Source organism: Triturus cristatus, chromosome 3_2 (genome assembly GCF_964204655.1).
Source record: "Triturus cristatus chromosome 3_2, aTriCri1.1, whole genome shotgun sequence".
NCBI classification, from domain to species: Eukaryota; Metazoa; Chordata; class Amphibia; order Caudata; family Salamandridae; genus Triturus; species Triturus cristatus.
Genome location: NC_140584.1, coordinates 1,130,094,543 through 1,130,121,387, shown reverse-complemented (window position 1 = coordinate 1,130,121,387; position 26,845 = coordinate 1,130,094,543). Strand labels below are relative to the sequence as shown.

Below are 26,845 nucleotides of genomic sequence, written 5' to 3'. Positions count from 1 at the left end.
ACCTGTGCGAGGTTTAATTCTCACGCAAAATACCACAGTTTAGAAAAGACTAGATTTAAGGGCTGCACCTGACCACTTGGCTGCAAATGAGTAAAAATGATTGACGGTCAATAACGTGCCACTTTATTTTGATCTATGTGTTTGTTTTAATTTTATCTCATGGAACAGGGTACACAAACAGGAGGACAGAAGAATGTAGTGATTTACATTGGCCCCTCTCTGGAGTGGTAAAGTGGGAAAAAATCATCAGCTGAAATATAGTCCTGTGGACTTACCAGTGACTGAGACTGAGTCAGGCATTCCACCCATCCCTATTTTATTTTCTACGGGAGAGGCTCTAAGTGTGACGGGTATACCATACTTGTGTTCTGCAGCACATTGTGCTTTTGGACTAAGGGTGAAACCAGTCTGGGGTTGCTTGTGTTCCAGAATAAAGGAGACTTGGGCCGGCAGTTCAGGACAGACTTTTCCTATTGGAGCAGAACCAAGCCTTATTTGCATATGGCTGGTCTCGGTCTTGATGCAGTATAACAAAAATGGACTGGAATGTAGCCCCGCTCCCTCCAAATCTCCCACCGTGCCGCCAAGACCTGGAACACTCTCCCCCTCTCCCCCTCTACCTACGACAAACCGAAGACCTGCTGACCTTCAGGAGACAACTCAAGACCTGGCTCTTCGACCAGTAGCAGCAGCACCCCCCTCCCCCCAGAAACTTGAAACCCTTACGGGTAAGTAGTGCGCTTTACAAATTACATGATTGATTGATTGATTGATTGAAGATATTTGTTCCTATAACGGCGCATGCTTAAAAAGCTTCACATTTATTTGTGTCTTTGCACTTTGCACAAAATTAATAAAGTTTCATCTTTTCTTGTGAAAATGGATACGTTCCCCATGAAAAAGGACCAAGATGTGTCCAAAATGCATAAGGGCATATTCAATGACAAAGAATGATTTGTAACTGGATTTTAAATGCACAAACTTGAAACCAGCCGAAACAAACAACACGGAGTGTGTGCAAACTAGGAAAAATCACTGACTGCAATCTATGAAAAATATTGCACAACAAAAGGAAGATGCACTTTAATTCTAACCATTTTCTAAAAGGATAATAACCCACATTTTCTTAATATGTTTGTTTAAAGAGTTGTATGATCTGAAGAGCAATCGTCTCCGCTAGTTTGTGCATGAGAGGACTTTCTTCATTTGCAAGGCAGCTTGTCTCGAGCTTTCTGTGCCCTAGGGCACTGATCTAGTCCAGTAAGGCCGAAACCAGTCTGGGGCCGCTTGTATTTCTGTCTGCCTTGCCAGTTCAGCCTGGACTGTGTGGCCACCGTACCACGGATCTTCAAGACCACGGCTGGAGGAAGATACTTCTGTTAACTCCCTGCCTATGCACCTCAGGCAAACGCCATCGCTGCCGCAATTCACTAAGGACCTCAAGACCTGGCTCTTCGACTGAACCGCAGACCCAGCCCCTCCCCCTAGCGAGTTGAGACCCTCACAGGTGAGCAGTCATGATTTATAAATCCCTGATTGATTGATTGACTGATTGTGGACTCTGCCGACTGCAGCAAAACCATGGTTGTTTTCCTAGAACAAGACAGTGCTGACCTGTGGGATTTTCTAGGCAGAACCGATGCAGTTAATACATCTAGTGAAATAGGTGGTTTGCATTCTTACCTTGCTGGCTCACTTCCTCTTGCTTGGTTTTGAGGTCCCGGGTCAGTGCTAAAAGATAATGAAGAAAATAAATTAGAATTTCATTTTTCTGCATAAATTTCACATAGTCATTATGAAAGATCTATTTCTACTGAAGGTTTCATGATGACGAGAGCGGAATTGTGTGGTAATTACTGTATTTTGGAAATTACTGAGACATCAGGATGTAGTATTTACTGGGTGCAGTATTCACTACAGTTTCATACTTTGCAGCATTGAAATGAGACATAACATGTGGGATCTGTGTTTTGCTCACAATTTATGTATACTATCTCTCTTTCAGAGCAATTTTCACAAGACAAATTCTACCAGGTTTTTCCTGGTAAATTATGCCTTGCGAAAACAATGGATATGTTGATTTCCATAACAATAAAATCCTGGTCCATGCAAAAAGCACTGTAGGCACACAGAACATCATTTTATAATCTTTGCAATGAGGGGTCAAGTGTGCAACATTGTTATAAGAGATGGCCAGTGAAAGTTTGAATTAAAATTTGTTAATAAATCATAAGAATACAAATTAATTTAAATACAAAAAATATATAATCAGCAACTTAGCAACAATTCATGTACATATAAAAATCAGGGGTTGATTTATAAGTCTTGTCACCTAAGATAATCTTACGCTTAAGAGTATTCTCAACTTACAAAAATAGATAAGTCAATAAGAAGAAAGTTCACAGTAATACATGTCAATTAGAGGTAACAAGATTTTCTTAAGATTTGCTATGTTAATGCAAATATCAACAAGCATTGGCAAAGCCAATAAGCCAAACTATTAAATAAATACATATTAAATAAGCAGAGCCAAAACAACAGTAGAAACATGCACAAAATATGTACAACTCATGTGGATCTCGCGGTATACATGCCGTGAACTAGCCTCCTCTGCCGACCTGCAGGAGGGAATAAGGCAGTGGTTGTGCTAATAAGGGTGCATGTGCTTTGAAATAACGAGCGCAAAAAGAACAATTGATGAACAGAATGCAGAATAATCTCATACATTCACCCCAGTACAAAGATATGGTCCTAAATACATAGTGATTTTGCTCCCCATGCCATTCCAGTGTGAACCCAGCCATATGCAAATCAGTCTTGACCCTGCACCCAATGGGAACAGTCCAGCCTGAACTGCCAGCCAGCTGATTCCACCGGACACTTCTCCTGTCTTCACAAGCAGCAAGTGTTCTTTGGCTCCCATTGAAAACGACGCCGCGAACCGACACCAAAAGACACCTATGCACCCGGCTTCCCTGGGTGAGGTAACTCTGGCACTACGGTGCTCCTGTGTGTGTTGGCTCTAGAACTACCTACCCTGTAAGTGACTTGCTTGTAGACTCTCCCGAAGTATCCTAAAACTGTAAAATTCCAACCGCGACTTGCTACATTGAAGTCTATTGGGATCCGCGGCTGTGTTCTCACACTGCATGCGTCTCCCGTGGTGCCTTTACTTACCTGCCTTGGGTGGATTAGTGAGGCCCCAGCGCTTCTACAGGCCCTAGGCCATCTCCCCTCGCAAGTCAATCTTCTTATACCTCTTTTTTAGTGTATGGTCTGGTACGCCCCTAGGGCCCCAGCCATATAAGTGCTTAACTTGTTGTGAACTGTTGATTTTTGCATATTTTCCTGACTTCTAATCTCATAAAGAGATTAGTAGAGTGTGTTAGAAATAAATACATACATATTTTATATATATACCTGTGTGGTGTCCTATCATTTGGTAATTCAAGAGATTATAAGGTAAAACAAGCTGCTTTACATTCCTCTAGAGACTTAGCCTGAAGGCTGCTCTCCACAGCTACCACTAGGATAGCTTTCTTTAAAAGGTTGTCTTAAACCTATCTACCATAAGAGTCGAATTGGACTGGTGCAAGGTGGCCACTTTAACTAGTGACCAGCATATGCCAGGCCAACTTCTCACAGCCCCGCAATACTTTCTGAGCCCCATTCCTTAGAAGGGTAGGTTCTCACTCGGTCCTGATAAAATGCCATTGACCTTCATGGCATTAAGGCATAAAACATGTGGACCTCACTTAACACTTACGGAAGCTATCACAGTACATTGACACAATATCTCCCCTATTTCTGAATGTGTCAAGGGAACCATCACACCATTAAAATCTCTCAAGGCACCCTAAGACTCTTTTAACCACCTGTGCATCACCCTACACTCACATCCCCTCACTTGCACACATCATATGGCTTTAAGATAAAATTATCTCCGCCAAAGAGCCCACACTGAGGGGCCCTTTGTGCATTGCCACGCCAGCCCGACGAGGAGTGCCTTATTATGAAGCATGACACCCTACCGGGTGTGTGAGGCCACTATGTTCTGATGATTCAGATCCCTCCTTCCCAGAGGTACTCGCACCAGACCCCCTGACTCATTGGCTAGTGTCTCCCTCCTGTTCGAGGAACTGCACCCCGTCTGATAATTTACTGTTCACTAAGGAGCATGGGTGCTGGACCTCTGAAAAATCGGTCCTTGTCCCCTCCCTAGATTATCAATATTTTTCAACATCATCCTTTTCCGTGGCAATCTCAATTTGAGGCATGTTTGAAAAGCTCTGTTTGATAAGCCTCCCGAACTTCAAGGTCGTGACCGAAGCACTTAAAATGGGGTTGAGCGTGTCTGGAATTCAGAAGTGCTGTATATATTTATGAGTGTATGTGTTTAAAAAAAATATATATTATTACCAACACCCCCCTGCGCTCCCTCCACCGGGCCCCACCACCCTTTGTTTGTGGTGGCCTCCACTGTAAGAGATAAAATACTACCTGCCTACACATTGAGGGGCTTATTTACGAGCGACCTGTGCCACCCGTGCATCATTCTGAAGCTCGGGGGTGGGCAAATCTCTCAACAATATCTATGAGACCACTAAAGCCACTTTGTGTGTCTTTTAATGGCCTCATAGATATGGAGTAAGACACGGCAGCGCAAGTCGCTGCACTGTCTTACTCTGCTTTAGAGAGGCGTTCCATGCGAAATCCACGCAACACCCATGAATGTTGATGCTTCCCCAGATTTACAACATCATGTAAACCTGGGGAAGTGCCAAATTGTTACGCCTTCCCAGAGCATACGTAACGAGGAAAACTATTTGTATATCTCCTCACTTTTCCCTCTTTCCATGTCCAGCCCTCTCCTGCCCGAAAACAATCCTGCATTCAGGGCAGACACCCTTGCACAGTGGTGCAAGGGTGACTGCATTTGCGCTAGGCGTCATATTGTGCACCGGCTGACAGTACAGAAATGCACCGTATCTCATAAATACAGTGCATTCCTGCCCTTTCGATTTGGTGTAGGGCACTGGTGCAAAAAGACTTGCGGCACTGCTCACTGCCATATAAATGCGGCCCAGAATGCACACTGAATGTCACATCAGAGCTCCTTGACTTTTTTAAGGAACTCGCTGTGAGAAGTTGGCCTGATGTATGATGTCACTAGTTCTAGTGTACACCTTATATCAGTCCAAACAACCACTAGGATAGCTGGTCTATAAGGTTGACTTTACAACCAATCACCATAAGGGTTGTTTGGACTGATATAAGGTGTACACTAGAACTAGTGACATCATACATCAGGCCATTGGTGGCAGCGGTGGGATGAAAGAAACGAGACACTGCCTGGGGCACACAAGGTGTCCCATGCATAGTCCAGTTCAAACCGGTGCTGGGGCACTCCAGCCCCAGTCCTGGCGCAAAACTAGACAAAGGGAAGGGGGTGTAACCACCCCCCTCCCAGGTCCCACCCATAAGGCGTGATCTAGCAGGCAACCCAGCCCCCCAGATTAGTATAAGAGTGGTAGCTGGGCCCCAGGAGATTAGAGTATCCTGAACCTGCATCTTGAACAGAAACTCTGGACCTTCGACATTCAACGAAAGAAGAAGACTGAAGAATCTCCCTTGTAGCCAAGGAGTGGCTACCCTGTGCAAACAGGCATCATCAAGAGACTTACCCTTTGCTTTGCTGAAGTTCTACGAGGGACCGACTGCAGAGCCCAACCAGAGCCTTGACTTCCAGACTTCTCCGACCCTGATCCACATCCACAGCTGAGCTGAGATCCGTGGAGGCGACGAGAGACGTGGTACCGGCTACCTGGGAAAAGTGGCGAGTATCTTCCAGCGCAGCTTCTGAGGTACCCTCGAAGTTGTGCACCGGGGATTGAGAAGCCCCAACCCCAAGCACCATCTGCACCGAAGATCAGCCCCCCACACTCCACGAGTCCTGCGTGTGGCCCTTCTGCATTTTCCTGCTTGCCGCGTCTGTCTGGTTGCTTGCCCGTTGGCTAGCGGCCTCTGTGACGACACACCTTTAAATCTTCACTGCTGGTTTGGCTCCTCCAGACTGGTTCCCGCTTCTTTGCAAAAGAGAAGCACCCCAGACCTTCCTGGTCTGCACCGGAAGCAAGTCCTCCATTCTTCGTGGGTTCCGCTTGCCAAGGCTTGGTGAGTCCTAGTTCGACTTCGATGCCGCCGACAGCAAGAACCTTCGTGGGACAGCTCGCCTCCTGGTCCTGGTCGTCCTCGACGCCTCCTGGTACCCGTGGCTGCTGCGACAAGCTTCACCTCTTCGCCTGCAATCTTCACGACATCGCCTGGTTCCTTCCTGGTTCCACGTGGTCACTGGCTAGTGACCTTGACTCTGTCCCTTCTGCTTGCAGGTACCCTTCCTTCTTGATCCCGGCCTTGGGATCCACCGGACACTCTGCACTGACTGCCTGTCAGCAACTTTCCTTCAGGCATACATAGAAGTCCACGACGAAACCCGACGCAAGTTCACACCTATGCACCGGCAGCCTGTGGGCTAGGAAACATGGGTACTTCGGTGCTCACAAGGGTAGTGACTATCCTAGGGTCTAGTTTCTGAGCCTCGACTTTCTAGTTGCTCCAGAAGTGTCCTAAAACTGCTTATTTCTAAACTGTACTATTTCTATCGATTATACGCATTACGCGTGAGTGTTTCCACTCTGCACACGAAACCCGTGGGCCTCCCACTTCCTAACTGTTGGTAGTGTAGTGTAGCCCCAGCGATTCCCTAGGCCTAGGCCTATCCTATTTCCGTAACAGTGGTCCTTATACCACTTCTTTAGTATATGGTTTGTGTGGCCCCTAGGGCCTAACTGTATTACTTACCTGTGTGACTTAATGTATGCTTAATTAAGACTGTGTTGTACTTACCTCGAATCTCATAAAGAGTGCTGAGGGTTTGACTAGAATAAATACATTCTATTTTTATATATATCTGTTGTGGTGTCCTTTCATTTGGTATTCACGGGATTACATATGGTATAACAGCTGGCTTCACATGCCATTCAGAGTTTAGCCTAAGACTGCTCTTGTCCATGCTACCACTAGGATAGCTGGTCTATAAGGTTGACTTTACAACCAATCACCATAAGGGTTGTTTGGACTGATATAAGGTGTACACTAGAACTAGTGACATCATACATCAGGCCAACTTCTCACACTCGCTTCGGTCTTGTTCCTCTCTATGGTTGTGGAATGCCTCCGTGTCCAGCAATGTCCTTATTAGTTGGCAAGATGGCTCTGTGAGGCAAATGCTAACTGCTGACACATGCACTGACCTGCAGGCACCACATTTGCATCTCGGCTAGACCAACTAACCTATCCAAGCTTCCGAGGTCGGTAAGTTGTGTATCATTACACTGGGCAGGAAGCACATCGGGACCAGATTTATCAATATTTTGTGTCGCCCTTGCGTCATTCAAGGGGACGCAAGGGCGACGCAAAACCTAATTGAGATTTATCAAGCCATACGAGGCCTCCTTGCGTGGCCCTTCACGGCTTGACAAATCTGGGGTAACAGAAGGCAGGCGTTCCATGGGTGGAGCGTGGGCGTTCCCACGCAGCCACCCATGGATTGCGACACATTCCCAGATTTATCGTTACTGGTAGACCTGGGAATGCATCAAAAAATTACGCCTCCCCAGGTGAGGCGCAACGAGGAGAAATATCTTTATTACTTCTCATTTTTTCCTCTTTCTACATGTGCTGCATTCTGAGGAGAATGCCTGTGAGGGTTGTTTTTGTGCAGGCAAGTGTACGTTCCTGCACAAAAATAATCATGCCATGAAGCAAGGGTGCCTCGTCGGCGCTACGCAGCCAAAAATGCGCCAGCGCTAGGAAAGGACAGGAATGCGCTGCACAATGTTGAATACGGTGCTTTCCTGCCCTGTCCCTTTGTGCAGTGCAGCGAGGTGACTTGCTGTGTTGCGCTGATTGAAATAATATATATAGGCCCTGTTCTTTTTGAGTGCTTGGAAATGACAGAATGCCGTACTATGCACTACATAAAAGAAAGCCATCATAGCGTGTAGTTGCGCTTTATGCCATGCTTTGTGAACGACTTTTGTCATACTTCTAGACAGCTGTGTGTATTTCCTGCCACTCTCCTGTCATCTGGTTGAGTCTATATTGTGAATTATCTGTTTACTTTAAAAAAAAAAACGGCATGCGGAAATTGAACCTCAAAGCTTGTCTTTTGCGGGGTTGACATGAAGCCTGTGACCCTTTCTTGAAGACTTCAGCGTTTGCAGTAACGTCCTTGGAGTCTATGCTGAGCGGGAGGAACGAGGCGCAGCGCCGGCCTGTGACACCCTCGGGCGCCCCACACCGCGCTTCTCCGTTTAATATCAAACCTGCCATGAAACAGAGCCCAGCAGCCCAGACGTGTGAAGAACAGGGCGCGGAAATAAAAGCCTCAGGCCCTCAGGGATGAAGATGCTGCCAGAGGGACCCCCATGGCAGCTGTGATGACGGAAGAGATATCAGGCAGAGGGGTGGGGGCGGGGCCGGCAGGGATGGAGCAGCCCGGACCAGTCTTCAAGACTACCGCCAATGACAGGCATGGAGGCAGCCAGAGGACAGCCGTCTTTATCTTCAGTCTCAGGGCAGTGCACAATCTCAGGGTAGTGCACAATCCCAGGGCAGTGCACAATCCCAGGGCAGTGCACAATCTCAGGGCAGTGCACAATCTCACGGCAGTGCACAATTCCAGGGCAGTGCACAATCTCAGGGTAGTGTACAATCCCAGGGCAGTGCACAATCCCAGGGCAGTGCACAATCCCAGGGCAGTGCACAATCTCAGGGCAGTGCACAATCTCACGGCAGTGCACAATCCCAGGGCAGTGCACAATCTCAGGGTAGTGTACAATCCCAGGGCAGTGCACAATCCCAGGGCAGTGCACAATCTCAGGGCAGTGCACAATCTCACGGCAGTGCACAATCCCAGGGCAGTGCACAATCTCAGGGCAGTGCACAATCTTAGGGCAGTGCACAATTTTAGGGCAGTGCACAATCCCAGGGCAGTGCACAATCTCAGGGCAGTGCACACAGTTCTACAATGGAAATGGTGCTCTGGGGCGTCACATCTTCTGAGGGTGCTCCCGGCTGGGTAGGACCAGAGGGTGGGGTGCTGCGCGGTGGTGGGCACAGTCTGAACTGACAGTAGAGCTCCCCGACACGTTAATAGCGCTCCCAAACATGACACCAGAACTCACTGACATGATAAAAGAATTCCTGGACACGACAACAGCACACTCTGACATGACAACACGGTCATGACATGAGCGTAGCACTCCCCAACATGACAAAAAACTCACTGGCATGACAAAAGAACTCCTGGACATGACAACAACACATCCTGACATGACAACAACACCATGACATGACCGCAGCGCCCCCCAACATGACAAACAAACTCACATGACCACAACGTCATGACATGACCGTAGCGCTTCCCAAAATGACAAAAAAACTCACTGACATGACAAAAGAACTCCTGCACATGACAACAACACATCCTGACATGACACCATCATGACATGACCGTAGCGCCTCCCAACATGACAAAAAACCTCACATGACAACAACGTCATGACATGACCGTAGCGCTCCCCAGCATGACAACAAAAGTCCTCAACATAACAACAACACACCCTGACAGGACCGTAGCGCTCCCCAACATACTAACAGCCCTCCCTGACGTGACAACAGCCTGCGCTGGCACCAATACATTGTCCCGACAATGTAGGAGTAAATGAGAGGCGGCTCTCTGTACGAAATGCGGCTTCCGGACACAATAGCGGGGTCCCCAGAGCACCATAGATCTGGGAGCCCCAGCAAAGGCACGCGCCAATATGAATATAGAGCTCGATGAAAAGAGGCGTCCACAAGATGAGAATATTGAGAATAGAAGAGACCCTCACTCGACAAAAGAGCTGTACAACCACGAGGCCCTCACGGTCTATATGGAGCCGGCTGACATGGCAATGGGACTCGTGGCATGGAATGAGGCCTTTAACAAGACCACAGCCCACGTCAGCGTGACGCCAGAGCTTCTGACTAACACAACTCATAAAATGCCCCATGCTGCGGTGTTCCTGCATTTATACATTTTTGATTCTTCTGGTTTACATGGAAAATGCAGGTTATGGTTTGCAAATTTCACTGTGTAGTCGCAGATAAAATGTAATTCTGCACCGTAATCAGTAACTGTCATAAAGAGACAGACCTACCAAACAGCACAGACATCTTATTAAAGACATCATGAGGACATTTGGAAGGCTGAGCTACGGAATACATTCTGCACAATGCTCACCATCGTCTTTGTGGCTTGGAACTCACATTTGCTGGCTTTCTATTAGCTGGTGTCATTTGTTTTAGGCTGTCCGCCATGTCTCTGTCTCCACCGTGGAGTATAGCCTGTGTAACAGCGCTCCTTGTATTCTTCGTTTTAGGCTGTCCGCCATGTCTCTGTCTCCACCGGGGAGTATAGCCTGTGTAACAGCGCTCCTTGTATTCTTCGTTTTAGGCTGTCCGCCATGTCTCTGTCTCCACCGTGGAGTATAGCCTGTGTAACAGCGCTCCTTGTATTCTTCGTTTTAGGCTGTCCGCCATGTCTCTGTCTCCACCGGGGAGTATAGCCTGTGTAACAGCGCTCCTTGTATTCTTCGTTTTAGGCTGTCCGCCATGTCTCTGTCTCCACCGGGGAGTATAGCCTGTGTAACAGCGCTCCTTGTATTCTTCGTTTTAGGCTGTCCGCCATGTCTCTGTATCCACCGGGGAGTATAGCCTGTGTAACAGCGCTCCTTGTATTCTTCGTTTTAGGCTGTCCGCCATGTCTCTGTCTCCACCGTGGAGTATAGCCTGTGTAACAGCGCTCCTTGTATTCTTCGTTTTAGGCTGTCCGCCATGTCTCTGTCTCCACCGGGTAGTATAGCCTGTGTAACAGCGCTCCTTGTATTCTTCGTTTTAGGCTGTCCGCCATGTCTCTGTCTCCACCGGGGAGTATAGCCTGTGTAACAGCGCTCCTTGTATTCTTCGTTTTAGGCTGTCCGCCATGTCTCTGTCTCCACCGGGGAGTATAGCCTGTGTAACAGCGCTCCTTGTATTCTTCGTTTTAGGCTGTCCGCCATGTCTCTGTCTCCACCGGGGAGTATAGCCTGTGTAACAGCGCTCCTTGTATTCTTCGTTTTAGGCTGTCCGCCATGTCTCTGTCTCCACCGGGGAGTATAGCCTGTGTAACAGCGCTCCTTGTATTCTTCGTTTTAGGCTGTCCGCCATGTCTCTGTCCCCACCGTGGAGTATAGCCTGTGTAACAGCGCTCCTTGTATTCTTCGTTTTAGGATGACCGCCATGTCTCTGTCTCCACCGGGGAGTATAGCCTGTGTAACAGCGCTCCTTGTATTCTTCGTTTTAGGCTGTCCGCCATGTCTCTGTCTCCACCGGGGAGTATAGCCTGTGTAACAGCGCTCCTTGTATTCTTCGTTTTAGGCTGTCCGCCATGTCTCTGTCTCCACCGGGGAGTATAGCCTGTGTAACAGCGCTCCTTGTATTCTTCGTTTTAGGCTGTCCGCCATGTCTCTGTCTCCACCGGGGAGTATAGCCTGTGTAACAGCGCTCCTTGTATTCTTCGTTTTAGGCTGTCCGCCATGTCTCTGTCTCCACCGGGGAGTATAGCCTGTGTAACAGCGCTCCTTGTATTCTTCGTTTTAGGCTGTCCGCCATGTCTCTGTCTCCACCGGGGAGTATAGCCTGTGTAACAGCGCTCCTTGTATTCTTCGTTTTAGGCTGTCCGCCATGTCTCTGTCTCCACCGTGGAGTATAGCCTGTGTAACAGCGCTCCTTGTATTCTTCGTTTTAGGCTGTCCGCCATGTCTCTGTCTCCACCGTGGAGTATAGCCTGTGTAACAGCGCTCCTTGTATTCTTCGTTTTAGGCTGTCCGCCATGTCTCTGTCTCCACCGGGGAGTATAGCCTGTGTAACAGCGCTCCTTGTATTCTTCGTTTTAGGCTGTCCGCCATGTCTCTGTCTCCACCGGGGAGTATAGCCTGTGTAACAGCGCTCCTTGTATTCTTCGTTTTAGGCTGTCCGCCATGTCTCTGTCTCCACCGGGGAGTATAGCCTGTGTAACAGCGCTCCTTGTATTCTTCGTTTTAGGCTGTCCGCCATGTCTCTGTCTCCACCGGGGAGTATAGCCTGTGTAACAGCGCTCCTTGTATTCTTCGTTTTAGGCTGTCCGCCATGTCTCTGTCTCCACCGGGGAGTATAGCCTGTGTAACAGCGCTCCTTGTATTCTTCGTTTTAGGCTGTCCGCCATGTCTCTGTCTCCACCGGGGAGTATAGCCTGTGTAACAGCGCTCCTTGTATTCTTCGTTTTAGGCTGTCCGCCATGTCTCTGTCTCCACCGGGGAGTATAGCCTGTGTAACAGCGCTCCTTGTATTCTTCGTTTTAGGCTGTCCGCCATGTCTCTGGCTCCACCGGGGAGTATAGCCTGTGTAACAGCGCTCCTTGTATTCTTCGTTTTAGGCTGTCCGCCATGTCTCTGTCTCCACCGGGGAGTATAGCCTGTGTAACAGCGCTCCTTGTATTCTTCGTTTTAGGCTGTCCGCCATGTCTCTGTCTCCACCGTGGAGTATAGCCTGTGTAACAGCGCTCCTTGTATTCTTCGTTTTAGGCTGTCCGCCATGTCTCTGTCTCCAACGGGGAGTATAGCCTGTGTAACAGCGCTCCTTGTATTCTTCGTTTTAGGCTGTCCGCCATGTCTCTGTCTCCACCGTGGAGTATAGCCTGTGTAACAGCGCTCCTTGTATTCTTCGTTTTAGGCTGTCCGCCATGTCTCTGTCTCCACCGTGGAGTATAGCCTGTGTAACAGCGCTCCTTGTATTCTTCGTTTTAGGCTGTCCGCCATGTCTCTGTCTCCACCGGGGAGTATAGCCTGTGTAACAGCGCTCCTTGTATTCTTCGTTTTAGGCTGTCCGCCATGTCTCTGTCTCCACCGGGGAGTATAGCCTGTGTAACAGCGCTCCTTGTATTCTTCGTTTTAGGCTGTCCGCCATGTCTCTGTCTCCACCGGGGAGTATAGCCTGTGTAACAGCGCTCCTTGTATTCTTCGTTTTAGGCTGTCCGCCATGTCTCTGTCTCCACCGGGGAGTATAGCCTGTGTAACAGCGCTCCTTGTATTCTTCGTTTTAGGCTGTCCGCCATGTCTCTGTCTCCACCGGGGAGTATAGCCTGTGTAACAGCGCTCCTTGTATTCTTCGTTTTAGGCTGTCCGCCATGTCTCTGTCTCCACCGGGGAGTATAGCCTGTGTAACAGCGCTCCTTGTATTCTTCGTTTTAGGCTGTCCGCCATGTCTCTGTCTCCACCGGGGAGTATAGCCTGTGTAACAGCGCTCCTTGTATTCTTCGTTTTAGGCTGTCCGCCATGTCTCTGTCTCCACCGGGGAGTATAGCCTGTGTAACAGCGCTCCTTGTATTCTTCGTTTTAGGCTGTCCGCCATGTCTCTGTCTCCACCGGGGAGTATAGCCTGTGTAACAGCGCTCCTTGTATTCTTCGTTTTAGGCTGTCCGCCATGTCTCTGTCTCCACCGGGGAGTATAGCCTGTGTAACAGCGCTCCTTGTATTCTTCGTTTTAGGCTGTCCGCCATGTCTCTGTCTCCACCGGGGAGTATAGCCTGTGTAACAGCTCTCCTTGTATTCTTCGTTTTAGGCTGTCCGCCATGTCTCTGTCTCCACCGGGGAGAATAGCCTGTGTAACAGCGCTCCTTGTATTCTTCGTTTTAGGCTGTCCGCCATGTCTCTGTCTCCACCGGGGAGTATAGCCTGTGTAACAGCGCTCCTTGTATTCTTCGTTTTAGGCTGTCCGCCATGTCTCTGTCTCCACCGGGGAGTATAGCCTGTGTAACAGCGCTCCTTGTATTCTTCGTTTTAGGTTGTCCGCCATGTCTCTGTCTCCACCGGGGAGTATAGCCTGTGTAACAGCGCTCCTTGTATTCTTCGTTTTAGGCTGTCCTCATGTCTCTGTCTCCACCGGGGAGTATAGCCTGTGTAACAGCGCTCCTTGTATTCTTCGTTTTAGGCTGTCCGCCATGTCTCTGTCTCCACCGGGGAGTATAGCCTGTGTAACAGCGCTCCTTGTATTCTTCGTTTTAGGCTGTCCGCCATATCTCTGTCTCCACCGGGGAGTATAGCCTGTGTAACAGCGCTCCTTGTATTCTTCGTTTTAGGCTGTCCGCCATGTCTCTGTCTCCACCGTGGAGTATAGCCTGTGTAACAGCGCTCCTTGTATTCTTCGTTTTAGGCTGTCCGCCATGTCTCTGTCTCCACCGTGGAGTATAGCCTGTGTAACAGCGCTCCTTGTATTCTTCGTTTTAGGCGGTCCGCCATGTCTCTGTCTCCACCGGGGAGTATAGCCTGTGTAACAGCGCTCCTTGTATTCTTCGTTTTAGGCTGTCCGCCATGTCTCTGTCTCCACCGGGGAGTATAGCCTGTGTAACAGCGCTCCTTGTATTCTTCGTTTTAGGCTGTCCGCCATGTCTCTGTCTCCACCGGGGAGTATAGCCTGTGTAACAGCGCTCCTTGTATTCTTCGTTTTAGGCTGTCCGCCATGTCTCTGTCTCCACCGGGGAGTATAGCCTGTGTAACAGCGCTCCTTGTATTCTTCGTTTTAGGCTGTCCGCCATGTCTCTGTCTCCACCGTGGAGTATAGCCTGTGTAACAGCGCTCCTTGTAGTCTTCGTTTTAGGCTGTCCGCCATGTCTCTGTCTCCACCGGGGAGTATAGCCTGTGTAACAGCGCTCCTTGTATTCTTCGTTTTAGGCTGTCCGCCATGTCTCTGTCTCCACCGGGGAGTATAGCCTGTGTAACAGCGCTCCTTGTATTCTTCGTTTTAGGCTGTCCGCCATGTCTCTGTCTCCACCGGGGAGTATAGCCTGTGTAACAGCGCTCCTTGTATTCTTCGTTTTAGGCTGTCCGCCATGTCTCTGTCTCCAGCAGGGAGTATAGCCTGTGTAACAGCGCTCCTTGTATTCATCGTTTTAGGCTGTCCGCCATGTCTCTGTCTCCACCGGGGAGTATAGCCTGTGTAACAGCGCTCCTTGTATTCTTCGTTTTAGGCTGTCCGCCATGTCTCTGTCTCCACCGGGGAGTATAGCCTGTGTAACAGCGCACCTTGTATTCTTCGTTTTAGGCTGTCCGCCATGTCTCTGTCTCCACCGGGGAGTATAGCCTGTGTAACAGCGCTCCTTGTATTCTTCGTTTTAGGCTGTCCGCCATGTCTCTGTCTCCACCGGGGAGTATAGCCTGTGTAACAGCGCTCCTTGTATTCTTCATTTTAGGCTGTCCGCCATGTCTCTGTCTCCACCGGGGAGTATAGCCTGTGTAACAGCGCTCCTTGTATTCTTCGTTTTAGGCTGTCCGCCATGTCTCTGTCTCCATCGGGGAGTATAGCCTGTGTAACAGCGCTCCTTGTATTCTTCGTTTTAGGCTGTCCGCCATGTCTCTGTCTCCACCGGGGAGTATAGCCTGTGTAACAGCGCTCCTTGTATTCTTCGTTTTAGGCTGTCCGCCATGTCTCTGTCTCCACCGGGGAGTATAGCCTGTGTAACAGCGCTCCTTGTATTCTTCGTTTTAGGCGGTCCGCCATGTCTCTGTCTCCACCGGGGAGTATAGCCTGTGTAACAGCGCTCCTTGTATTCTTCGTTTTAGGCGGTCCGCCATGTCTCTGTCTCCACCGGGGAGTATAGCCTGTGTAACAGCGCTCCTTGTATTCTTCGTTTTAGGCGGTCCGCCATGTCTCTGTCTCCACCGGGGAGTATAGCCTGTGTAACAGCGCTCCTTGTATTCTTCGTTTTATGCTGTCCGCCATGTCTCTGTCTCCACCGGGGAGTATAGCCTGTGTAACAGCGCTCCTTGTATTCTTCGTTTTAGGCTGTCCGCCATGTCTCTGTCTCCACCGGGGAGTATAGCCTGTGTAACAGCGCTCCTTGTATTCTTCGTTTTAGGCTGTCCGTAATGTCTCTGTCTCCACCGGGGAGTATAGCCTGTGTAACAGCGCTCCTTGTATTCTTCGTTTTAGGTTGTCCGCCATGTCTCTGTCTCCACCGGGGAGTATAGCCTGTGTAACAGCGCTCCTTGTATTCTTCGTTTTAGGCTGTCCGCCATGTCTCTGTCTCCACCGGGGAGTATAGCCTGTGTAACAGCGCTCCTTGTATTCTTCGTTTTAGGCTGACCGCCATGTCTCTGTCTCCACCGGGGAGTATAGCCTGTGTAACAGCGCACCTTGTATTCTTCGTTTTAGGCTGTCCGCCATGTCTCTGTCTCCACCGTGGAGTATAGCCTGTGTAACAGCGCTCCTTGTATTCTTCGTTTTAGGCTGTCCGCCATGTCTCTGTCTCCACCGGGGAGTATAGCCTGTGTAACAGCGCTCCTTGTATTCTTCGTTTTAGGCTGACCGCCATGTCTCTGTCTCCGCCGGGGAGTATAGCCTGTGTAACAGCGCACCTTGTATTCTTCGTTTTAGGCTGTCTGCCATGTCTCTGTCTCCACCGTGGAGTATAGCCTGTGTAACAGCGCTCCTTGTATTCTTCGTTTTAGGCTGTCCGCCATGTCTCTGTCTCCACCGGGGAGTATAGCCTGTGTAACAGCGCTCCTTGTATTCTTCGTTTTAGGCTGTCCGCCATGTCTCTGTCTCCGCCGGGGAGTATAGCCTGTGTAACAGCGCTCCTTGTATTCTTCGTTTTAGGCTGTCCGCCATGTCTCTGTCTCCACCGGGGAGTATAGCCTGTGTAACAGCGCTCCTTGTATTCTTCGTTTTAGGCTGTCCGCCATGTCTCTGTCTCCACCGGGGAGTATAGCCTGTGTTACAGCGCACCTTGTATTCTTCGTTTTAGGCTGTCCGCCATGTCTCTGTCTCCACCGGGGAGTATAGCCTGTGTAACAGCGCTCCTTGTATTCTTCGTTTTAGGCTGTCCGCCATGTCTCTGTCTCCACCGGGGAGTATAGCCTGTGTAACAGCGCTCCTTGTATTCTTCGTTTTAGGCTGTCCGCCATGTCTCTGTCTCCACCGGGGAGTATAGCCTGTGTAACAGCGCTCCTTGTATTCTTCGTTTTAGGCTGTCCGCCATGTCTCTGTCTCCATCGGGGAGTATAGCCTGTGTAACAGCGCTCCTTGTATTCTTCGTTTTAGGCTGGCCGCCATGTCTCTGTCTCCACCGGGGAGTATAGCCTGTGTAACAGCGCTCCTTGTATTCTTCGTTTTAGGCTGTCCGCCATGTCTCTGTCTCCACCGGGGAGTATAGCCTGTGTAACAGCGCTCCTTGTATTCTTCGTTTTAGGCGGTCCGCCATGTCTCTGTCTCCACCGGGGAGTATAGCCTGTGTAACAGCGCTCCTTGTATTCTTCGTTTTAGGCGGTCCGCCATGTCTCTGTCTCCACCGGGGAGTATAGCCTGTGTAACAGCGCTCCTTGTATTCTTCGTTTTAGGCGGTCCGCCATGTCTCTGTCTCCACCGGGGAGTATAGCCTGTGTAACAGCGCTCCTTGTATTCTTCGTTTTATGCTGTCCGCCATGTCTCTGTCTCCACCGGGGAGTATAGCCTGTGTAACAGCGCTCCTTGTATTCTTCGTTTTAGGCTGTCCGCCATGTCTCTGTCTCCACCGGGGAGTATAGCCTGTGTAACAGCGCTCCTTGTATTCTTCGTTTTAGGCTGTCCGTAATGTCTCTGTCTCCACCGGGGAGTATAGCCTGTGTAACAGCGCTCCTTGTATTCTTCGTTTTAGGTTGTCCGCCATGTCTCTGTCTCCACCGGGGAGTATAGCCTGTGTAACAGCGCTCCTTGTATTCTTCGTTTTAGGCTGTCCGCCATGTCTCTGTCTCCACCGGGGAGTATAGCCTGTGTAACAGCGCTCCTTGTATTCTTCGTTTTAGGCTGACCGCCATGTCTCTGTCTCCACCGGGGAGTATAGCCTGTGTAACAGCGCACCTTGTATTCTTCGTTTTAGGCTGTCCGCCATGTCTCTGTCTCCACCGTGGAGTATAGCCTGTGTAACAGCGCTCCTTGTATTCTTCGTTTTAGGCTGTCCGCCATGTCTCTGTCTCCACCGGGGAGTATAGCCTGTGTAACAGCGCTCCTTGTATTCTTCGTTTTAGGCTGACCGCCATGTCTCTGTCTCCACCGGGGAGTATAGCCTGTGTAACAGCGCACCTTGTATTCTTCGTTTTAGGCTGTCTGCCATGTCTCTGTCTCCACCGTGGAGTATAGCCTGTGTAACAGCGCTCCTTGTATTCTTCGTTTTAGGCTGTCCGCCATGTCTCTGTCTCCACCGGGGAGTATAGCCTGTGTAACAGCGCTCCTTGTATTCTTCGTTTTAGGCTGTCCGCCATGTCTCTGTCTCCACCGGGGAGTATAGCCTGTGTAACAGCGCTCCTTGTATTCTTCGTTTTAGGCTGTCCGCCATGTCTCTGTCTCCACCGGGGAGTATAGCCTGTGTAACAGCGCTCCTTGTATTCTTCGTTTTAGGCTGTCCGCCATGTCTCTGTCTCCACCGGGGAGTATAGCCTGTGTAACAGCGCTCCTTGTATTCTTCGTTTTAGGCTGTCCGCCATGTCTCTGTCTCCACCGGGGAGTATAGCCTGTGTAACAGCGCTCCTTGTATTCTTCGTTTTAGGCTGTCCGCCATGTCTCTGTCTCCACCGGGGAGTATAGCCTGTGTAACAGCGCTCCTTGTATTCTTCGTTTTAGGCTGTCCGCCATGTCTCTGTCTCCACCGGGGAGTATGGCCTGTGTAACAGCGCTCCTTGTATTCTTCGTTTTAGGCTGTCCGCCATGTCTCTGTCTCCACCGGGGAGTATAGCCTGTGTAACAGCGCTCCTTGTATTCTTCGTTTTAGGCTGTCCGCCATGTCTCTGTCTCCACCGGGGAGTATAGCCTGTGTAACAGCGCTCCTTGTATTCTTCGTTTTAGGCTGGAGTATAGCCTGTCTAACAGCGCTCCTTGTATTCTTCGTTTTAGGCTGTCCGCCATGTCTCTGTCTCCACCGTGGAGTATAGCCTGTGTAACAGCGCTCCTTGTATTCTTCGTTTTAGGCTGTCCGCCATGTCTCTGTCTCCACCGTGGAGTATAGCCTGTGTAACAGCGCTCCTTGTATTCTTCGTTTTAGGCTGTCCGCCATGTCTCTGTCTCCACCGTGGAGTATAGCCTGTGTAACAGCGCTCCTTGTATTCTTCGTTTTAGGCTGTCCGCCATGTCTCTGTCTCCACCGTGGAGTATAGCCTGTGTAACAGCGCTCCTTGTATTCTTCGTTTTAGGCTGTCCGCCATGTCTCTGTCTCCACCGTGGAGTATAGCCTGTGTAACAGCGCTCCTTGTATTCTTCGTTTTAGGCTGTCCGCCATGTCTCTGTCTCCACCGGGGAGTATAGCCTGTGTAACAGCGCTCCTTTTATTCTTCGTTTTAGGCTGTCCGCCATGTCTCTGTCTCCACCGGGGAGTATAGCCTGTGTAACAGCGCTCCTTGTATTCTTCGTTTTAGGCTGTCCGCCATGTCTCTGTCTCCATCGGGGAGTATAGCCTGTGTAACAGCGCTCCTTGTATTCTTCGTTTTAGGCTGTCCGCCATGTCTCTGTCTCCACCGGGGAGTATAGCCTGTGTAACAGCGCTCCTTGTATTCTTCGTTTTAGGCTGTCCGCCATGTCTCTGTCTCCACCGGGGAGTATAGCCTGTGTAACAGCGCTCCTTGTATTCTTCGTTTTAGGCGGTCCGCCATGTCTCTGTCTCCACCGGGGAGTATAGCCTGTGTAACAGCGCTCCTTGTATTCTTCGTTTTAGGCGGTCCGCCATGTCTCTGTCTCCACCGGGGAGTATAGCCTGTGTAACAGCGCTCCTTGTATTCTTCGTTTTAGGCGGTCCGCCATGTCTCTGTCTCCACCGGGGAGTATAGCCTGTGTAACAGCGCTCCTTGTATTCTTCGTTTTATGCTGTCCGCCATGTCTCTGTCTCCACCGGGGAGTATAGCCTGTGTAACAGCGCTCCTTGTATTCTTCGTTTTAGGCTGTCCGCCATGTCTCTGTCTCCACCGGGGAGTATAGCCTGTGTAACAGCGCTCCTTGTATTCTTCGTTTTAGGCTGTCCGTAATGTCTCTGTCTCCACCGGGGAGTATAGCCTGTGTAACAGCGCTCCTTGTATTCTTCGTTTTAGGTTGTCCGCCATGTCTCTGTCTCCACCGGGGAGTATAGCCTGTGTAACAGCGCTCCTTGTATTCTTCGTTTTAGGCTGTCCGCCATGTCTCTGTCTCCACCGGGGAGTATAGCCTGTGTAAAAGCGCTCCTTGTATTCTTCGTTTTAGGCTGACCGCCATGTCTCTGTCTCCACCGGGGAGTATAGCCTGTGTAACAGCGCACCTTGTATTCTTCGTTTTAGGCTGTCCGCCATGTCTCTGTCTCCACCGTGGAGTATAGCCTGTGTAACAGCGCTCCTTGTATTCTTCGTTTTAGGCTGTCCGCCATGTCTCTGTCTCCACCGGGGAGTATAGCCTGTGTAACAGCGCTCCTTGTATTCTTCGTTTTAGGCTGACCGCCATGTCTCTGTCTCCACCGGGGAGTATAGCCTGTGTAACAGCGCACCTTGTATTCTTCGTTTTAGGCTGTCTGCCATGTCTCTGTCTCCACCGTGGAGTATAGCCTGTGTAACAGCGCTCCTTGTATTCTTCGTTTTAGGCTGTCCGCCATGTCTCTGTCTCCACCGGGGAGTATAGCCTGTGTAACAGCGCTCCTTGTATTCTTCGTTTTAGGCTGTCCGCCATGTCTCTGTCTCCACCGGGGAGTATAGCCTGTGTAACAGCGCTCCTTGTATTCTTCGTTTTAGGCTGTCCGCCATGTCTCTGTCTCCACCGGGGAGTATAGCCTGTGTTACAGCGCACCTTGTATTCTTCGTTTTAGGCTGTCCGCCATGTCTCTGTCTCCACCGGGGAGTATAGCCTGTGTAACAGCGCTCCTTGTATTCTTCGTTTTAGGCTGTCCGCCATGTCTCTGTCTCCACCGGGGAGTATAGCCTGTGTAACAGCGCTCCTTGTATTCTTCGTTTTAGGCTGTCCGCCATGTCTCTGTCTCCACCGGGGAGTATAGCCTGTGTAACAGCGCTCCTTGTATTCTTCGTTTTAGGCTGTCCGCCATGTCTCTGTCTCCACCGGGGAGTATAGCCTGTGTAACAGCGCTCCTTGTATTCTTCGTTTTAGGCTGTCCGCCATGTCTCTGTCTCCACCGGGGAGTATAGCCTGTGTAACAGCGCTCCTTGTATTCTTCGTTTTAGGCTGTCCGCCATGTCTCTGTCTCCACCGGGGAGTATAGCCTGTGTAACAGCGCTCCTTGTATTCTTCGTTTTAGGCGGTCCGCCATGTCTCTGTCTCCACCGGGGAGTATAGCCTGTGGAACAGCGCTCCTTGTATTCTTCGTTTTAGGCGGTCCGCCATGTCTCTGTCTCCACCGGGGAGTATAGCCTGTGTAACAGCGCTCCTTGTATTCTTCGTTTTAGGCGGTCCGCCATGTCTCTGTCTCCACCGGGGAGTATAGCCTGTTTAACAGCGCTCCTTGTATTCTTCGTTTTATGCTGTCCGCCATGTCTCTGTCTCCACCGGGGAGTATAGCCTGTGTAACAGCGCTCCTTGTATTCTTCGTTTTAGGCTGTCCGCCATGTCTCTGTCTCCACCGGGGAGTATAGCCTGTGTAACAGCGCTCCTTGTATTCTTCGTTTTAGGCTGTCCGTAATGTCTCTGTCTCCACCGGGGAGTATAGCCTGTGTAACAGCGCTCCTTGTATTCTTCGTTTTAGGTTGTCCGCCATGTCTCTGTCTCCACCGGGGAGTATAGCCTGTGTAACAGCGCTCCTTGTATTCTTCGTTTTAGGCTGTCCGCCATGTCTCTGTCTCCACCGGGGAGTATAGCCTGTGTAACAGCGCTCCTTGTATTCTTCGTTTTAGGCTGACCGCCATGTCTCTGTCTCCACCGGGGAGTATAGCCTGTGTAACAGCGCACCTTGTATTCTTCGTTTTAGGCTGTCCGCCATGTCTCTGTCTCCACCGTGGAGTATAGCCTGTGTAACAGCGCTCCTTGTATTCTTCGTTTTAGGCTGTCCGCCATGTCTCTGTCTCCACCGGGGAGTATAGCCTGTGTAACAGCGCTCCTTGTATTCTTCGTTTTAGGCTGACCGCCATGTCTCTGTCTCCACCGGGGAGTATAGCCTGTGTAACAGCGCACCTTGTATTCTTCGTTTTAGGCTGTCTGCCATGTCTCTGTCTCCACCGTGGAGTATAGCCTGTGTAACAGCGCTCCTTGTATTCTTCGTTTTAGGCTGTCCGCCATGTCTCTGTCTCCACCGGGGAGTATAGCCTGTGTAACAGCGCTCCTTGTATTCTTCGTTTTAGGCTGTCCGCCATGTCTCTGTCTCCACCGGGGAGTATAGCCTGTGTAACAGCGCTCCTTGTATTCTTCGTTTTAGGCTGTCCGCCATGTCTCTGTCTCCACCGGGGAGTATAGCCTGTGTAACAGCGCTCCTTGTATTCTTCGTTTTAGGCTGTCCGCCATGTCTCTGTCTCCACCGGGGAGTATAGCCTGTGTAACAGCGCTCCTTGTATTCTTCGTTTTAGGCTGTCCGCCATGTCTCTGTCTCCACCGGGGAGTATAGCCTGTGTAACAGCGCTCCTTGTATTCTTCGTTTTAGGCTGTCCGCCATGTCTCTGTCTCCACCGGGGAGTATAGCCTGTGTAACAGCGCTCCTTGTATTCTTCGTTTTAGGCTGTCCGCCATGTCTCTGTCTCCACCGGGGAGTATGGCCTGTGTAACAGCGCTCCTTGTATTCTTCGTTTTAGGCTGTCCGCCATGTCTCTGTCTCCACCGGGGAGTATAGCCTGTGTAACAGCGCTCCTTGTATTCTTCGTTTTAGGCTGTCCGCCATGTCTCTGTCTCCACCGGGGAGTATAGCCTGTGTAACAGCGCTCCTTGTATTCTTCGTTTTAGGCTGGAGTATAGCCTGTCTAACAGCGCTCCTTGTATTCTTCGTTTTAGGCTGTCCGCCATGTCTCTGTCTCCACCGTGGAGTATAGCCTGTGTAACAGCGCTCCTTGTATTCTTCGTTTTAGGCTGTCCGCCATGTCTCTGTCTCCACCGTGGAGTATAGCCTGTGTAACAGCGCTCCTTGTATTCTTCGTTTTAGGCTGTCCGCCATGTCTCTGTCTCCACCGTGGAGTATAGCCTGTGTAACAGCGCTCCTTGTATTCTTCGTTTTAGGCTGTCCGCCATGTCTCTGTCTCCACCGTGGAGTATAGCCTGTGTAACAGCGCTCCTTGTATTCTTCGTTTTAGGCTGTCCGCCATGTCTCTGTCTCCACCGTGGAGTATAGCCTGTGTAACAGCGCTCCTTGTATTCTTCATTTTAGGCTGTCCGCCATGTCTCTGTCTCCACCGGGGAGTATAGCCTGTGTAACAGCGCTCCTTTTATTCTTCGTTTTAGGCTGTCCGCCATGTCTCTGTCTCCACCGGGGAGTATAGCCTGTGTAACAGCGCTCCTTGTATTCTTCGTTTTAGGCTGTCCGCCATGTCTCTGTCTCCACCGGGGAGTATAGCCTGCGTAACAGCGCTCCTTGTATTCTTCGTTTTAGGCTGTCCGCCATGTCTCTGTCTCCACCGTGGAGTATAGCCTGTGTAACAGCGCTCCTTGTATTCTTCGTTTTAGGCTGTCCGCCATGTCTCTGTCTCCACCGGGGAGTATAGCCTGTGTAACAGCTCTCCTTGTATTCTTCGTTTTAGGCTGTCCGCCATGTCTCTGTCTCCACCGGGGAGTATAGCCTGTGTAACAGCGCTCCTTGTATTCTTCGTTTTAGGCTGTCCGCCATGTCTCTGTCTCCACCGGGGAGTATAGCCTGTGTAACAGCGCTCCTTGTATTCTTCGTTTTAGGCTGTCCGCCATGTCTCTGTCTCCACCGGGGAGTATAGCCTGTGTAACAGCGCTCCTTGTATTCTTCGTTTTAGGCTGTCCGCCATGTCTCTGTCTCCACCGGGGAGTATAGCCTGTGTAACAGCGCTCCTTGTATTCTTCGTTTTAGGCTGTCCGCCATGTCTCTGTCTCCACCGGGGAGTATAGCCTGTGTAACAGCGCTCCTTGTATTCTTCGTTTTAGGCTGTCCGCCATGTCTCTGTCTCCACCGGGGAGTATAGCCTGTGTAACAGCGCTCCTTGTATTCTTCGTTTTAGGCTGTCCGCCATGTCTCTGTCTCCACCGTGGAGTATAGCCTGTGTAACAGCGCTCCTTGTATTCTTCGTTTTAGGCTGTCCGCCATGTCTCTGTCTCCACCGTGGAGTATAGCCTGTGTAACAGCGCTCCTTGTATTCTTCGTTTTAGGCTGTCCGCCATGTCTCTGTCTCCACCGTGGAGTATAGCCTGTGTAACAGCGCTCCTTGTATTCTTCGTTTTAGGCTGTCCGCCATGTCTCTGTCTCCACCGTGGAGTATAGCCTGTGTAACAGCGCTCCTTGTATCTTTCGTTTTAGGCTGTCCGCCATGTCTCTGTCTCCACCGGGGAGTATAGCCTGTGTAACAGCGCTCCTTGTATTCTTCGTTTTAGGCTGTCCGCCATGTCTCTGTCTCCACCGGGGAGTATAGCCTGTATAACAGCGCTCCTTGTATTCTTCGTTTTAGGCTGTCCGCCATGTCTCTGTCTCCACCGGGGAGTATAGCCTGTGTAACAGCGCTCCTTGTATTCTTCGTTTTAGGCTGTCCGCCATGTCTCTGTCTCCACCGGGGAGTATAGCCTGTGTAACAGCGCTCCTTGTATTCTTCGTTTTAGGCTGTCCGCCATGTCTCTGTCTCCACCGGGGAGTATAGCCTGTGTAACAGCGCTCCTTGTATTCTTCGTTTTAGGCTGTCCGCCATGTCTCTGTCTCCACCGGGGAGTATAGCCTGTGTAACAGCGCTCCTTGTATTCTTCGTTTTAGGCTGTCCGCATGTCTCTGTCTCCACCGTGGAGTATAGCCTGTGTAACAGCGCTCCTTGTATTCTTCGTTTTAGGCTGTCCGCCATGTCTCTGTCTCCACCGGGGAGTATAGCCTGTGTAACAGCGCTCCTTGTATTCTTCGTTTTAGGCTGTCCGCCATGTCTCTGTCTCCACCGGGGAGTATAGCCTGTGTAACAGCGCTCCTTGTATTCTTCGTTTTAGGCTGTCCGCCATGTCTCTGTCTCCACCGGGGAGTATAGCCTGTGTAACAGCGCTCCTTGTATTCTTCGTTTTAGGCTGTCCGCCATGTCTCTGTCTCCACCGGGGAGTATGGCCTGTGTAACAGCGCTCCTTGTATTCTTCGTTTTAGGCTGTCCGCCATGTCTCTGTCTCCACCGGGGAGTATGGCCTGTGTAACAGCGCTCCTTGTATTCTTCGTTTTAGGCTGTCCGCCATGTCTCTGTCTCCACCGGGGAGTATAGCCTGTGTAACAGCGCTCCTTGTATTCTTCGTTTTAGGCTGTCCGCCATGTCTCTGTCTCCACCGGGGAGTATAGCCTGTGTAACAGCGCTCCTTGTATTCTTCGTTTTAGGCTGTCCGCCATGTCTCTGTCTCCACCGGGGAGTATAGCCTGTGTAACAGCGCTCCTTGTATTCTTCGTTTTAGGCTGTCCGCCATGTCTCTGTCTCCACCGTGGAGTATAGCCTGTGTAACAGCGCTCCTTGTATTCTTCGTTTTAGGCTGTCCGCCATGTCTCTGTCTCCACCGTGGAGTATAGCCTGTGTAACAGCGCTCCTTGTATTCTCCCACGAGTGTTCGCGTTCTCTAAACAGGCCTTTACATTTTGTTCCTATCTTGTCACATTTGCTGCTGGGTCTACCTAACCCCGGATCTAACCCCTCAAATCTATATGAGGCCAACAAATAGCTTCTTACCCTTTGGCGCATCCCACCATACTGTCCTCACTCTTTGGTGCACAGACGGGGTTCCAAGCCACATGACATGGCTACACAAACTGAGGCACATGTTAGGCATGGAGAAGCCATAATTCGCCACCGATCTTCAGCTAGATACATACCCTGACCTGTGGGCCCCATTTATAAGCATCCCGTCTACAGAATTCAATGAACTGATTTGCCCTAAATACCTTCAACTACTGCATCTGATTCTGGAGCCCTGGGATGCTGCTACCAGCACGACCGGTACTTGAAGGAGGGGAGCCATGGGCCTGAGATATTCATAAGAGGGGTTAAGAAGGCATGCAATGTGACCAACACCTACATATCATGGCAAATGAGTGATATAGGAGTGGGATGGGATGGATGGGGATCTGTTTGTTTTATTTCTCTGCAACATCTTAACATTCGTCTGCAAGTGCCCGGTTTGTAGGCATAAAACTGTGTAAGTAACCTGAGGTGATTTGTTTCTCAAAAATAAAAAAATAATTGATCCATAAAGTATAGGGGGCTTCTAGAGATTGCCACTACCCTGAGGTGTCAGGCAATCCTCCCCTTCCCTGTCCTGGCCCCAGCTTGTCTGGGGTCACAAAAGACCAGTGTCAAACCCAGTAGCAGCCAGTTTCTTGGCACAGTGGCGGGCAGACGGAGATGGGGAACTGGGAAGAAAAAAATAATAATAATAACTTACCTCTTCGACGCTCCAACGCCCCTTCTAGCTCTGTCATGGTGCACTGCAGGCACAGGCTCCCAGAATCCCCTGTGCCAATCCTGATGATGGATGGAAGCAACCCTTAGTGAGAGTTCTCAGGCAGACCCTTTGTGATGTGCAAGTGTTTTAGGTGACAGCTCCCCCCATTAACTCAGAGTGACCCACC

General features: G+C 50.2%; 1 protein-coding gene across 1 annotated transcript in view; it reads right to left on the bottom strand.

Annotated features, from left to right (window-relative positions):
* The window catches only part of CCDC92B (coiled-coil domain containing 92B), a 244,286-nt gene that overhangs the window by 91,042 nt on the left and 126,399 nt on the right, over window positions 1-26,845 (bottom strand). The window contains exon 3 of the mRNA XM_085649927.1: window positions 1,684-1,731. Within this exon, the coding sequence (XP_085506053.1) occupies window positions 1,684-1,731 (48 nt within the window). The remainder of the gene's footprint in view (window positions 1-1,683; window positions 1,732-26,845) is intronic.